Genomic DNA, 13,016 nt, shown 5'->3' with positions numbered 1-13,016 from the left:
TTCTTTTGTTTAGATGCTGGTCTCAGGCTACAGCCGCCTGTGCCTTGTGCAGAAGTTACTGTGCTGCAGCAGGGCTTTGCACCATAGTTATGTTCTTTATTTCTCCAGCCTGGGACACAGTGGGAGCTGCTTCCTAGCATACAACTACAGCAGCTGCTTTATCTTATGCTTGACTGACTGTGGTTACTGGTAGCCCTTGGACTGCTCTGGGACTCTGGCACTAATCAGAGGCAGAGATGCAGCATCTCCTACACCTGAAGGAAGAGCAGAGCCTTTTGTCTGTGAAGAATCAATAACACGTGATATCAGGCTTCTCTCCATGTAGAGGTTGCCCTAAAAGTTAATATAAACTGACATTACAGTTGATTTCAGAAGTCACAGCAAAGCTACAATGCTCAATCTTTTATAGGAAAAAACAACTCACTTTCAGACACATAACTCACATGAAAATTCTTCTGGCAGAGCTGTACTGTCAATGTCTTCACTGTAACATTAGAAACTTCACTATAACAGCACAAACTTCCTCTCATTCCAAATTACCCTGCAGAGCAGTCCACATTAAAGTTTATGGTTGCTCATATGTGGGCATCTAATTAAACTGAGTCATGTAAATGAAGTTTCAAACAAAATTGATGACTAAATAAAAAACAGTGGTTTTTCAGAATAACTTGCTAACAATAAGGTTTCCTTATTTTATGTCTAATTCAGCTGGAGCTATGTGCTTTGTAGCCACAAACTCCCAAAACATATTTTTAAATGTCATTCTGCCTCCTGAAGGCAAACACAATCATGCTGATTGAATACCATGCTAAAGACAATGGCAAACTAAATGGAAGCAAAGGGTACAGCCAACCCAGGTACAGGCATGAAAGGTGTAGTCATTAAGAGCATTTGATGATTGTACTTGTGGTGCAAATTGCTTTTCTGTGTTCTCCTTGATGTACAAGGACAAGTACTATGTAATGTATTTGGGAGGAACTACTGCTATAAATTAATCAACTTACATTAATTAATTCAATCTCCCATATTTTTTTCACAAGGTCCATCGATGTATAGCCATTAATTAGAAAGGATTTGGTATAGTCACCCAGTTCAATGGAATCCAGCCATTCAGCTACAGAGGAGGGGTTGTAACCATCGTGACCAATCTGCTTCATCTGAAAAACAAGGATGAGCAACAATTACTGGTGATACCCATTAAAAACCTTCCCAAACAGGAGTTACACATGCTGTTTTCTTTGGGTCACTTATATTTTTCTCTGATCAACAGTCTTTTAATGGTTAGTATAATATGAAACTATTTTGTGTTTAAGCAGTAATAGAACTTCTCTTTCGATACATCTTTTTCTTATGGAATCTTGTCTTTTACACCAGAGTATACCAAGACTTTAGCTGTAGTTCAATTCTTTCTAGGCATCAAAGAATCCATAACTGGGGGAAGGCAAAAGGGTAAAAAAGACATTAATATCCTTACTGCCCAAAAATGTCAGATTTTCACCTCAGATTTCATAGAAGGGGAAGAAATTAGACTGAGAAATGGTTCTTTTTGTGTCATACTGCAAATGAAATATATGGTCTTGGTTGTATTATTCCTAATTTATCTTTCCTACCAGGCTATATGTTATTTTATAACAGCTGAACCTGCACTATTTTTTTTCCATCCCCAGGGAAGGTTTAAAAAAAGTCTCTTTCCTCTACCTGCTCGCATTTTTCATGGCATGGGAATTTACCATGTTTTATATTTCTCACTGTCTGTTAAGTTGCCTGAGATTGGACAAGTGAATCAGATATTATTGGAATGGAATTGACAGAATACCATACACAGAAGTGCACCATTTGCATCTATATAGAAACACAGCCACCTAATGTTATAAATCTTGTTTTCATAAAAAACTAAGAATACCTCTGGCATCTAATTTTTCTGAATTTTGTTAAGCTGCCAGGAAGTAAAAGCTGCAATTTCTCTTTCACAAATGCCTCTCAGTGACACAAGTGAAGACTTTCAAGACAGTCATTAAAGCTATTAAAGGTAAAACTTATAAAGCCTCTACCTGTGCAGTTTGTTCTGCCACACTGTTATAATGAATTTTAAAGTAACCTACAATAGTGGCAAAAATAAAAGTAGAATGAAGTAGAAAAAGTTATGAAATAGCCTCAATTTTCAACAGTATTCTGCACATATTGTCTTTCTATGGAAATGTAACTATTGCTAACTTAAAATACACTGAACCAGTAAATTGTTAAGAAGCTTTAGAGGGTTAGAAATCATGGGTTTTGCACAGGTTCTCCTGACTGTGCAGGGGTGACTGCAAATAGTAAAAGCCAGTCTCCCATTTTTGCCTACTAATATACATTCCTACTTTATGAGAAACAATGGAAGTGTGACAGAAACATAATGCTTTGAGGCTTAAACTCTCATATTCACGTTGCAGTGTGCCTGCATCACTCCTCTCTGGCATACTGATTTAAAAAAGGGTATGCTTAAACAGACACTTGTAAGGCAAGAACCTGATAAATGGAAGAAGAAAAATCTAGTATAGAGAGGTCATGAAGACAGGGAACAGACCCACAGGGAACACATGAGTCTCAGAAAATATAAGGTATTTTTGTTTCCTTTCTCTAACAAAGAAAATTGATGCACCATTAGAACAATTTTCAACCTATTCAGATAGGGCATGTTATGCAAATTATTTTTTGTGTTTCTTATTATTTGATCTTTACTTTTAATAGATTCTGGTTTTAATTTTTTTTTTTTTTTTGCTTCCTGATTTGAGAAAACCCATGCAGTCTGGTCCATACTTTAGCAAATTCATCAGCCTCTATGAAAAGTAAACACAACATGGCAAGTTTCTAAATTCTCAATTCCCACTGGAGACCTCCATCAAAAGAATTGTTAAAATTGATATCCCTCTACTACAACAGAGTTGCAAAGGGCTGCAGGCAAGTAAACACAGGTGAACAATGCAATAAACAAGAGGCTGAGAACAACTGAAATGGATGTGACAATTTCAGTGTTTGGATTTGGTGCCAATAGACAAAACTGTTATTGGGTCACTCAATAGCCTGCATGAAAATACACTGATCTGTTGTAGGGCAGCAGCTGATTCTGCAGGAATTTTCCCTCTCCCAGATTTTTGTCTGCTAGTATTCAAGGCCATGCTGCAGGTAGTGCAGCTGCTTAGCCTTGGATCAGATTTGTGTGAGGAAGAGCAGTGAGAAGTTTGGCCAGGGCTTTACCCAGACCCCACCTTTTGCAGGAGCTGCATCTGAACTCAGGTCCATGTCGTGACACTCACCTGAGCTATGCTGTAGGTACATCTGTGGCCAGCCACATTTGTTCCTCCTCAAACACTGACTGACCCTCTAAGGTGACCTTGTCCTCATCCCTGTGAGTGTCCTGTTGATTTGCCCTGGGATGTGGCTGCTCACAGTCACTGCCACTGTCCCTGCCCTACTCACCTCTGAGCTCCCAGCCCACCTGCCCTGGCAGGACAGTTGCTACTATCACAAAAAATTAATCTCAGAACTAGAATATTTACTATTGTTTTCAGCACAAAAGCATTATTTTGTTTTGTCATGAACAAAGTACTACTCTTTTATCTAAAACTTTAAAAGGCTTTCTAAAATGAAAATTATTAAAATTTCAGTATCTGTCCTCTTGTCTCTTTCTGTTTTTTAATAATACCAACTTTATTAACTGTCATTCATAGTTACCTGAATGTTTTCCTTCCAAATACTTACTGACAGACATACTGGTTATCTAGATGTGACAGTATCATTTATAGTATCTGCTTTTCATATAAAATGTTATTGAGTTTTTAAATAAAACCACTTTGAAATATCTGTCTGGAAGTGCTGCCCTTTTACTTTGTCAGCGATTCAGTTTAGTTGCATCTTACCCCAATCTTCATTAACAGGTCATGACTCTTAGACTGTATCTTTTTTTCTATGCTGCACTATTATCTTGGACTCCTTTCACAGATAATTTAAACTCTGTAGGCTTCCTTGTTGATTGATGTTTCTTGAAAGAAAAATTCCCTCCTACCTACTGAGTGTATTTCCATGGATATTTCAATCATTTTGCACCAGCTACAACACAAGCACCAGTGGTGTCAAGCATCCAAGTAAGTTGCACACTGTTTGACTCAGATCAATGTAAAATCTCTGAGCTGCAAGTCATGACAGTGTTTCAAATATTAATTGCTCATAAATAGGGGCACTATTGTTCTTCCACAGACACTACTACCAGTTCATTCAGCTGTTTAGAGAGCAATACCAATGTCAGCTTTTTCACTCACTGCAGAAGATTTTCATGGGCTGACTGTGGAAAAGGCTAGGAATTGAAGCCCAAAGGATTTAGAGAAAAAAAATGTTTAAGAAAATATGATTTTAAAAAGTATGGAAGAAGATGCAAACCATATGAGATTTCTCTCTTAGGTCCTAATGATACATCATCAGTATCACTTCCTTTGAAATTAATAGAAAGCAAAAGCCAGAAAGAGGTGTTTCTCATAATAAAATAGCAATGTCAAGTAGTATCCTAATGGTTTGAGAAACCCCTTACAAGAGACTGTCTGCACAGCAGACTTTTTAAAAAAGTGTATCACTGTTGTGTTGCTAGAGCATTTTACATTAGGATAAAAGGCACTTGAGTTTTTGGTCTCTGAAAGGTGGCCAAATAAACACAAATAGAGCTTCAAAGTAATCACATATGCACTAGAAAAATCAAGGTAAATTCAGTAGCATGGACTGTTACCAGTTTTCTCCGATCTTCACAGACAGATAGAGAATGAATACTATGTTCTCCAAAGGCAGTATCACTATGCAGTGGAGCTTAGGATCACTATCCACAAGCTTTTTATGTGTTGTACAAGGAGGATGAGATTACTTGACTTTCACTGCATTTTAAATGGTGGCTATGATTACTGTGAATTTATGCTTGTGTTCGTTTGGAAGAAAGGTCTTTTTAGCAAGCATATAATACTTTCTTTTACACTGCTGGCCCATTCAAGAGCTTTAAGGAGCATTTTTGGGAACTTACATGAAACTATCAGCTACCTAGCTAAGAAATTTTAGGTGGTTGTAATGGGGGATATAGCAGTTCTTTCTTGTTTCCTGTCTCTGTCAGCTGTCTGTTATGTATTATGTACTTCATAAATGTGGTCAGTTGGAGTCATATTGTTGGAAGAGGAGATCATTCCTCCTCTGGAGCACTGAAAGAAAAGGCTCAGAAGAGTGACACTTCTGAAGCCCAGAGAGCCTGGCTGGAACAGGGGCACCACGAGGAGGTGGCACCTGCAGTGCCTGGGCAGAAATTGAGCCTGCAGTCAGGGGCAGAGGAGCAGCTTTCACAGGGGAGGGGCACAAATGATGAAGGACCTGAGAGGACTTTGCATGTGCTGCTGGTAGAAAGGCACTGAGTGAAACAGGGTCTGCCTGCAGAGAGACAGCAGGTGAGGAAGAGCTGTATATAAACTTTTTGGGTTTCTATTCCATCTAGTCTGTCACATATTTTAAAAGTTAACTATTCAAGCTTGTGTTCTATTAATGTTAGACTTTTCTTTCCACTAATCAAAAGCCTTCTGTCTTCTTGTGGAGCTTGCAGCTTGCTAGAAAAAGACAGTACAGGCACATTCACTTCACAGCAGTGCTTGATTCAGGATCTTGCCTCAATGCAAGGTCCAGAATACCCCTAACTGAGTTCAGTGTTTCCTACCTAAGATTGTCAGAATTGCAGAAGCTATCCATTCTATGGTTTTTTCAGTTGGAATCTGTCTTCCAAATTTAAAGGAAAATAGATGCACGCCTGGGGGCTTTTGTGTTTGTTTTTTTCTTGTTTCTGGAGAAATGTAAACTGTTCCAATACAGAAGAATGAAGAAACCTCCCAGTTCTTCATCAGATACAATATGTGGGACAAGGCAATAACAGTTGTCATTCGGTGATAATGTATGCAACAGTTTGGACATATCCATTGCATAAAATGAAATCTTAAGAAGATCTAAAGATGAAATTTGTAGACTAAGTGGAAGATATTGTGGGATCTCAGCACCTCAGGATGAGGGTGCAGAGAGACCGAGACCACCCTTGGGGGGCTCGGGAGTCCTGGAATGTTGCCAGAAGTGTCTGGTGACAGGACTTTGATCCTACACAGGAGATGACACCTGTATGAGGACTGGGAGGATTTCACTGGGGTGAATGGTGAAGGGATAAGTTAATTAGAGTGTAGAACACAGGGTTTAGGATTTCTGTACAGGGGGGTCTAGAGAAGTAAGATGGAGGAATTGGGGCGTGTCCTGTCCTTCTTCTTCTTCTTGGCCTCCATCTTCTGTGGTGATGGTGGCACTTTGGGATTGGTCTTTACTAGAAGTGCACCGGTTAATAAGGGTAGAAGGTATTGGGGAAAAATTATAAATATTGTATACGTAACTTCGGGTATAAAGATAAGTGACCGCCCCAGGGGCTGCGGGAGTGTGCCCATGGCTGACTTGCTGTGCAGACCTCTGTCGGGCTGAAAGAAAATCTTTTAGATAAACAATTAATAAACACTGAGACCAAAACAAGATCAGAAGTCTCTCCTCGTCCTTTGAAGCGCGGGCTGTCCAAGGCCACTCTGAGAATTCCAGGTCTTTGAAACAGCCGAGAAACCGAGCAAGTGGCATCCCTGAGCTATCTCCGGTCATAAATCAGCAAAGAGAAACATGAAAATCAACAGATATGACTTTTGATCTCATGAAAAAGTTTAGGTCAGCTCCTTCGGGTTATCATCCTAGTCCGGTTACCAAAAAAAGGGGATAGCACTTCCTGTAATGCAGTGTATCTCCTTGCCTGCTGACTATTCTCAGAGCAGCCAGTAGATATTGTGGAGCCAATCAAAAATAAGAAAGTATAAAAGAAGCAGGAAAGTAAGTAAAACATCCTGTATGGCAACAGTGGCAGGATGAGCTGCATGCTACTGTTATCTACATGATGCAGATAAATGTCAGCATGCCATGTCTAGAGCGGCTCTCTGGTAGGCTCAGACAAAAAGGAAAATGTTTATGATATTTATTTAATCAGTGAGTTTTGAAGCTCATGCCTGGAGAGGTCTGTGAGACTAGTCTAAAACTGGTCTGAAGTAAACTCCTGGAACTACATCTTGCATGTATCTAATTGCTTCTACTGATTCATTCCTATTGTGCTGCATTACTTAAATAACATAGACTACACATTTGTATTTCAGACTTGAAAAATTCATGTGTTATATTGGATTCCAATTGCTTTTTTCTGTCCATGTGGTTAAAGATTTTGCAAGTGGTGCAGTGAGCATGTGAGTGGCCTCCCCTCAAACCAGAAAAGTAACTTCCAGAGGCATAAGAAGCAGGGAAAACAGCAGAGTAAAAAGCATGCCCTTTGAATCCCATTTTTCATCTTCACTTCCAGCAGACCAGAAAAAAGAAGTCACAGTCAGAAAGGGTCATCAACGTTTATGCAGCACCTCCTAGTTTGGAACCTGTCTTAGGAATGGAAGTGCTAAATGGGAGGTAATTAAACACCAGGACTGAAAGCATCTTGCTGAACTCTGCAGTGTCTAAGCCAATAGCAATATGGCAGCAGCAAAGATACATGATGTGATCTTTCTCTCTTACAAACACAGCATAGTTAATGAGCACATGCACAGTCATTCTGCTTTCCCAAATGCCAGACTCACTGTGCTTGCACAAGAGTGTTACATATGAGTAATAAGTCCAGCACTTTTGGAAGCAGAGCTTTATAACACCACTTGCAGACAGGATGTGCTTATAGCCTGCTCAAATCCTACTTGTCTCGTTCTGCAAAGCACCCAAGAAAAGAGGCTGGCTGACTGCACAGCACTGCTATTCCCAAACCTGCTTTGTGCTGAGACCTCTGTGCAGGAAGGAACAAGCTGCTTTAAGAATAGCTCTGAAGCCAGGAGAAAGCTGCTCTCAGCTAACATCTTTCTTCCATCTGTCAAATGAGAGCATGTGTTCCCATTATATGCTGGGAGAAGGAGCCATACACTGAGCATCCCACACAGAACCAATCCTCTTTCTTAGATAAATTTTGAGACAACCTATGATAATAATAATTTTAAAAAAACCCAACTTTTTGAACAACCCACTGAGAAGTCGCTCACACATAGGTTTGGGATGCTGAAATAGCTGGCCAATGCTCCTTAGATTTTCTATGTAACCTAAGTCTGACTAAAATTTTATGCCGTGACTGTTATTACTTTCTTAGTCAATTAAGCATACACTGCTCACAATTCTTTTCTCAGTATTAACTTTTTTCTCAAGGTATTTGCTGCTTCAGTATCCTTTTGTATGTTATCTCCACATCTCAACATATCTGAATTTCCTTTCAATAAAGCATATAAAATCCTCCTCCAAAAATTTATTGATTTCATTTTTTCATACAAAAGTCTTAAATGCAATAAACTCTGCCATGAAATTTGCTTTAAGACTGATGTAATGTATAAAATACTTCTATTTCAAGAATTAATTTTGTAAATGATATTTCTACCAGACTGTCTTAACTTTATATTATTAAAATAAGCCATAAAGTGCTCTAGTTAATATTGAGGTGAAACTTGAGAAATTTAAATTACGTTGGTACAAGACAAGAATTAGAGCTGCAAGCTCTAATCCAACAAAAATAAAGAGTATTTTGGAAAGAAGCATTCTGTCTCAAAGGTTTCAACCTTACCTACCTACTGGTGAACATACAATTTTTCCTCTTATGAAATGTTCTTCTCAAATACAGAATATAATGGGAAAACGTTTTGAGAAATCCAGGTAAACATACCCTTTTATACCTGCATAAGAGGCCACAATGCTTAATTATTCTATATTTGGCCAAAATGTGAGGGTTTTTTTTTTTCCATTTAAAACCGCTTCAAGCTCCAGAGAATGGTTCCTAATAAGGATACTGGTGTTTGATATCTAGAAATTCATCACTCTTTAGGAAGGAAGCAGTTATGAGTAAAAAAATTTCAGCTACTAAATACCTGCTGCATTTCCAGGCTGCAGAGATGAATATGTATCAGAACAACAAAAAGAGCTTTTAAAAAAGGTATTTTAAAACCTTGATGATAGATTTGTTACTTGATTTTTACCCTTTTAACTTTTAACTCAGTGCTGCCTGGGGCTTTAAGAAAGTGTTGTTTGATAGGTGTTTTTTAAAGCACTTAACTTCCACCTCAAAATATGAGCTAAAAGTATCTCAAGATAGGAAACATTATTAGTAAAACTAAAAATAACATCATCAGCAATGTCATTAAGTTAAAACGCATGGAGTCATTGAGATTTAAATTAAATGAGGAACAGAGAAGAGGTACATGTTCAAAACAAACAAACTAACAGAATTTTTATCTAATGAGATTCAAATTAGTGACACTCCAATTACGGTTTGAGATCTTAATATATTTAGATGGCATGCACTATTTTGAATGCAGGATGACAGAGCTGAACTTATCAACACAAATAGAAATACAGCAATGTTTAATGGTTTGTTGCAGGATGTGAAAGTGTTTTATGTATTTAGCAAGCTGTTGCGAATACAGCAAGGGTGTGTTACATTAGATAAAACTTCCCATGATCCTAATTTTTGGGCTCTAAAACCTGCCTTCAAAATAACTCAGTTTATATAGGAAATTATGTGTTTGTGTAAGCTCCCTTACATTGCTGAGTCATGTACATGGAGAAACATGACGCACAGCTTCAGCTTGCAACTGCATTTGATTTGGTGTAACATCCTTGCATCAAAGACAAGTTAAAAATGTGGTCCTTAGGGACTGCCTCTTTAGCTCGATGGGGAAGAAGCTAAAAACTCTCTCACCATTATTCAGCACATGCCTCAAGCCATCCTGCGTTACTTAACTATCTTTGGTACAGAATTCTTCCAAGTAACTGCGTAACCATCCTGTTCTCAACTGGTTTCAAGAGTACCTCCAGATCTCGATCCGGTCTCACATCAAGCAGATGTTAAAAGGACTGAGGTTGTAGCTCTATAACAGAATCTGCTCTCAGCATTAGTAAACTCTCCAAAAGCAGACCATATTAGCAATGCTTTCATAAACACCAGCCACTGAGTGCAGACAGCATTAACATGATGATATATTAACAATAACTTTGAAGAATGTTAATAAAACCACATGAAAGCTGATCTCTCTAAGAAGCATGAGAAACAGTATAAAGGTATCATCAGCTACAAGTTCAGCTAAAGATTACAAAATTTTTGTTTGAATGATAGTATTCTTGAAAAATTCATAAATTCATAGATAAACCTTTAATATCTTTTTTAATTCATCAAATGCTACTTTTAATACCCTACTTCTTGTACCATTTATCTCATTTGTCTAATATGGTACGTGGGAAATGGCTCTTTTTAATATCTTTGGTATTTCCATGTGCAGACTCACATTGCAGTATATATGGATTGACTAACACCTCCAGACACAGAAATTGCTTCACAACTTCTGATTTTCCCATAAAAAAGAAACCTTTGTGCTCTTTCTTACAAGTTATCCATCCAGGAAGCCTTGATGCACCAAAAAGCCTTTTACAACCATTTCTGCTTGATGAGCTAAACTGAAAAATCCTTTAATAACTCTTGTCATTCTTCAGCATTATGAAACTTCAAGTGGGATAATCTCTATTTACCTCGATTACTTCTGACATGCTGCTACCAGAACACTCAGTGCACCTTACACTTGATTTTATTCCTGCCTTAGTATTTTGCACGAAGTATCAGCATCTCATGTGACAGCCTTCTGAGCCCTACTGGTGTCTGCTATTCATCATTCATTCTCCTTTTAAAATTTTCCAAATCAAAGTAGCAATTTTTCATGTTAGGTCCACTATCTCTAGTTTGGAATGGTAGTAGAAGCCTCCAGTGATACATTCTGGTATGCAGAATATTCTATCACTGATTTTAAAATCTAGATTTTAAATGGGCTAGCGCTAAAAATGATTGGGAAAATGGCTGCAAGCTTTTCTGTCTGCAGCTGAGAAGCAAAATTGATATACATAGCAGAGAAGCAAAATTCATATACATAGCAGAAAATTAAATATGCAGCCTGCAGGAAGTCTCTGTATGTCACACAAAAGGCAGGTATTAGGAAAACAATCTTTCCCCTCCAATGCTTTTATGAGTACATATATAAGGGACAAAGTATTTCCAGGGTAACTCCTATGTTAAGAAAGGCATTCTGGGATTCATGGACAGCCTTATTTACACATATGTAATGGCAGTCTATAAATAGGCTGAAAGGTCAAAAGGAATTCAAATTCATTCTCAACAGCCGTCACGTCAAATTACAGATTTTAGTTCCCTTTGCTTTGTCAACTCCATCTATGCAAAGGGAGTTCAATAAATAGACATTGTTTTACGCCATATTTGCATACACAAATAATGTGTCTACAAAACCAGCAGAGTTACATCTATCTCCATTCAAAAAAGTATTTTAAATAATGTGAATACTGCAGGGGTTAGTTCCCTCAGTTGCATAATAACAGAAACTGTACCTTTGGGAGAAGCTGGATTGCTTGGAGTATTCTCTGTCTGTGCCCAGAGTTAAGGATTCCTATTTCCAGGAGATCCTGGTCCTCCATCACGTTGCTTCCCTAAAAATGGGGAAAAAAAGTGGAATAAAAATTGAAAACTTAACAGATGCCCTCAATACCCTGAAACAGGCCCTTCTGTCACATTTAAAAGAGAACACTTTGCTTAACTTACAGCATGTGACAAGAATAATAAATTACTGATGATTGCATTCATTTTCATGATAATAAAATATGGTGGCAGGTGCTTGAACCCATGGACTATTGCTACACTGCTGGCAGCACTGCTGGTGGAGAAATTGTAGCTCTCACTCAAGCCAAATACCAGATGTGATTGCTCTTTCATTTGGAACCAAGGACATGGCTACAGAATTGTTCAGAAACTCTCCATTTTTTCAATTCACCTCCTACCTCACCTATCTATTTATGATGTTTATTTCCCTCCAGATTGAAAAAAAATCCACACAGAATAAGATGAGGAGAGTGGATAAGGATAAAATTATTTAGTTAATTGATAGTAAAATGATGAAGAAAGGGACTGGTGTCAACAAACTATGCAGTCTCCATCCCCATTTAACTGTACCAGTTCAATCCTAACTTGTCACTGCTTTTATCTTCCGGCTTGTGGGCAGGTCAAATAGTTCCAAACATTCAAATAGCTGAAAAAGACCATCTGTTCAAATAATACACAAAATAATTGCCCAGAAAAGACAATGAAATAAACCTCCACAATTCAAGCATCTCTTCATAGGAGCTGCTAGCAGTAGGAGCTACACAAACAGGACAATACAATTCCTAATTTCAAGGAGTCTGATACCACCTAATAAGTCCAGCATTTGAAAGTTGATGATCTAAAGAGCTGTCAGTGACTATTGAAGGAATCATTGGAGACACAAGAGTGGCTCAAAAGGGGAATTGAAGACAAGGATCAAGTTGGAATAGCTGGCAATCTTATATTCTTTTTTGAACTTACCATTTCAGAGAAAAATCTCAGCTTTTAAAAAATACATTTTGTTTTTAAAAAATTTCTAACTATTACAGTTGAAAATAAAACCTGAAAAAACTGATGACCTGTCCTGATCTCTTACTCTTGTTGGAGTCTCATAACACTAATTGACTAGAAGCAAGAATTCTTACTTGTACTCATTTAATTTGATCACTAAATAGGTGTTATGAGAGCAAATCCATGAAAACTTCACCTCTAGCTTTCCATTTGGCTTGCTGCTTCTGACTTAGCACAGCTCTTAAGAAGTGGAAAAATGAAAAGCAAATAGGCACATAACAGAACATGCTTAAATGCTTTGCTGAGTCAGGACTTAATGAAGGATGTGACTTCTTTCTGAAAATAAAATCTCCTGTCCCAAAGCAGCATGGATTTCTTTCAAAAATCACCCTGGAATATGGAAGACTTCACTCTGTTCAGCTGCTAATTTTTCAGTCTTTTCAGATGGACTGAT

General features: G+C 37.9%; 1 protein-coding gene across 10 annotated transcripts in view; it reads right to left on the bottom strand.

The window, feature by feature from the left end:
* ANKS1B (ankyrin repeat and sterile alpha motif domain containing 1B) overlaps positions 1–13,016 on the bottom strand; it is a 408,202-nt gene that overhangs the window by 151,023 nt on the left and 244,163 nt on the right. For all 10 annotated transcript variants that reach the window (XM_058022133.1, XM_058022128.1, XM_058022125.1 and 7 more), the window contains 2 exons: positions 11,524–11,622; positions 1,005–1,157 (listed from right to left, as the gene is read on the bottom strand). In XM_058022133.1, the coding sequence (XP_057878116.1) occupies positions 1,005–1,157; positions 11,524–11,622 (252 nt within the window). The remainder of the gene's footprint in view (positions 1–1,004; positions 1,158–11,523; positions 11,623–13,016) is intronic.

This window comes from Melospiza georgiana, chromosome 4 (genome assembly GCF_028018845.1).
Source record: "Melospiza georgiana isolate bMelGeo1 chromosome 4, bMelGeo1.pri, whole genome shotgun sequence".
In the NCBI taxonomy this organism is placed as follows: Eukaryota; Metazoa; Chordata; class Aves; order Passeriformes; family Passerellidae; genus Melospiza; species Melospiza georgiana.
This window is presented reverse-complemented; position numbering and strand designations above follow the sequence as displayed.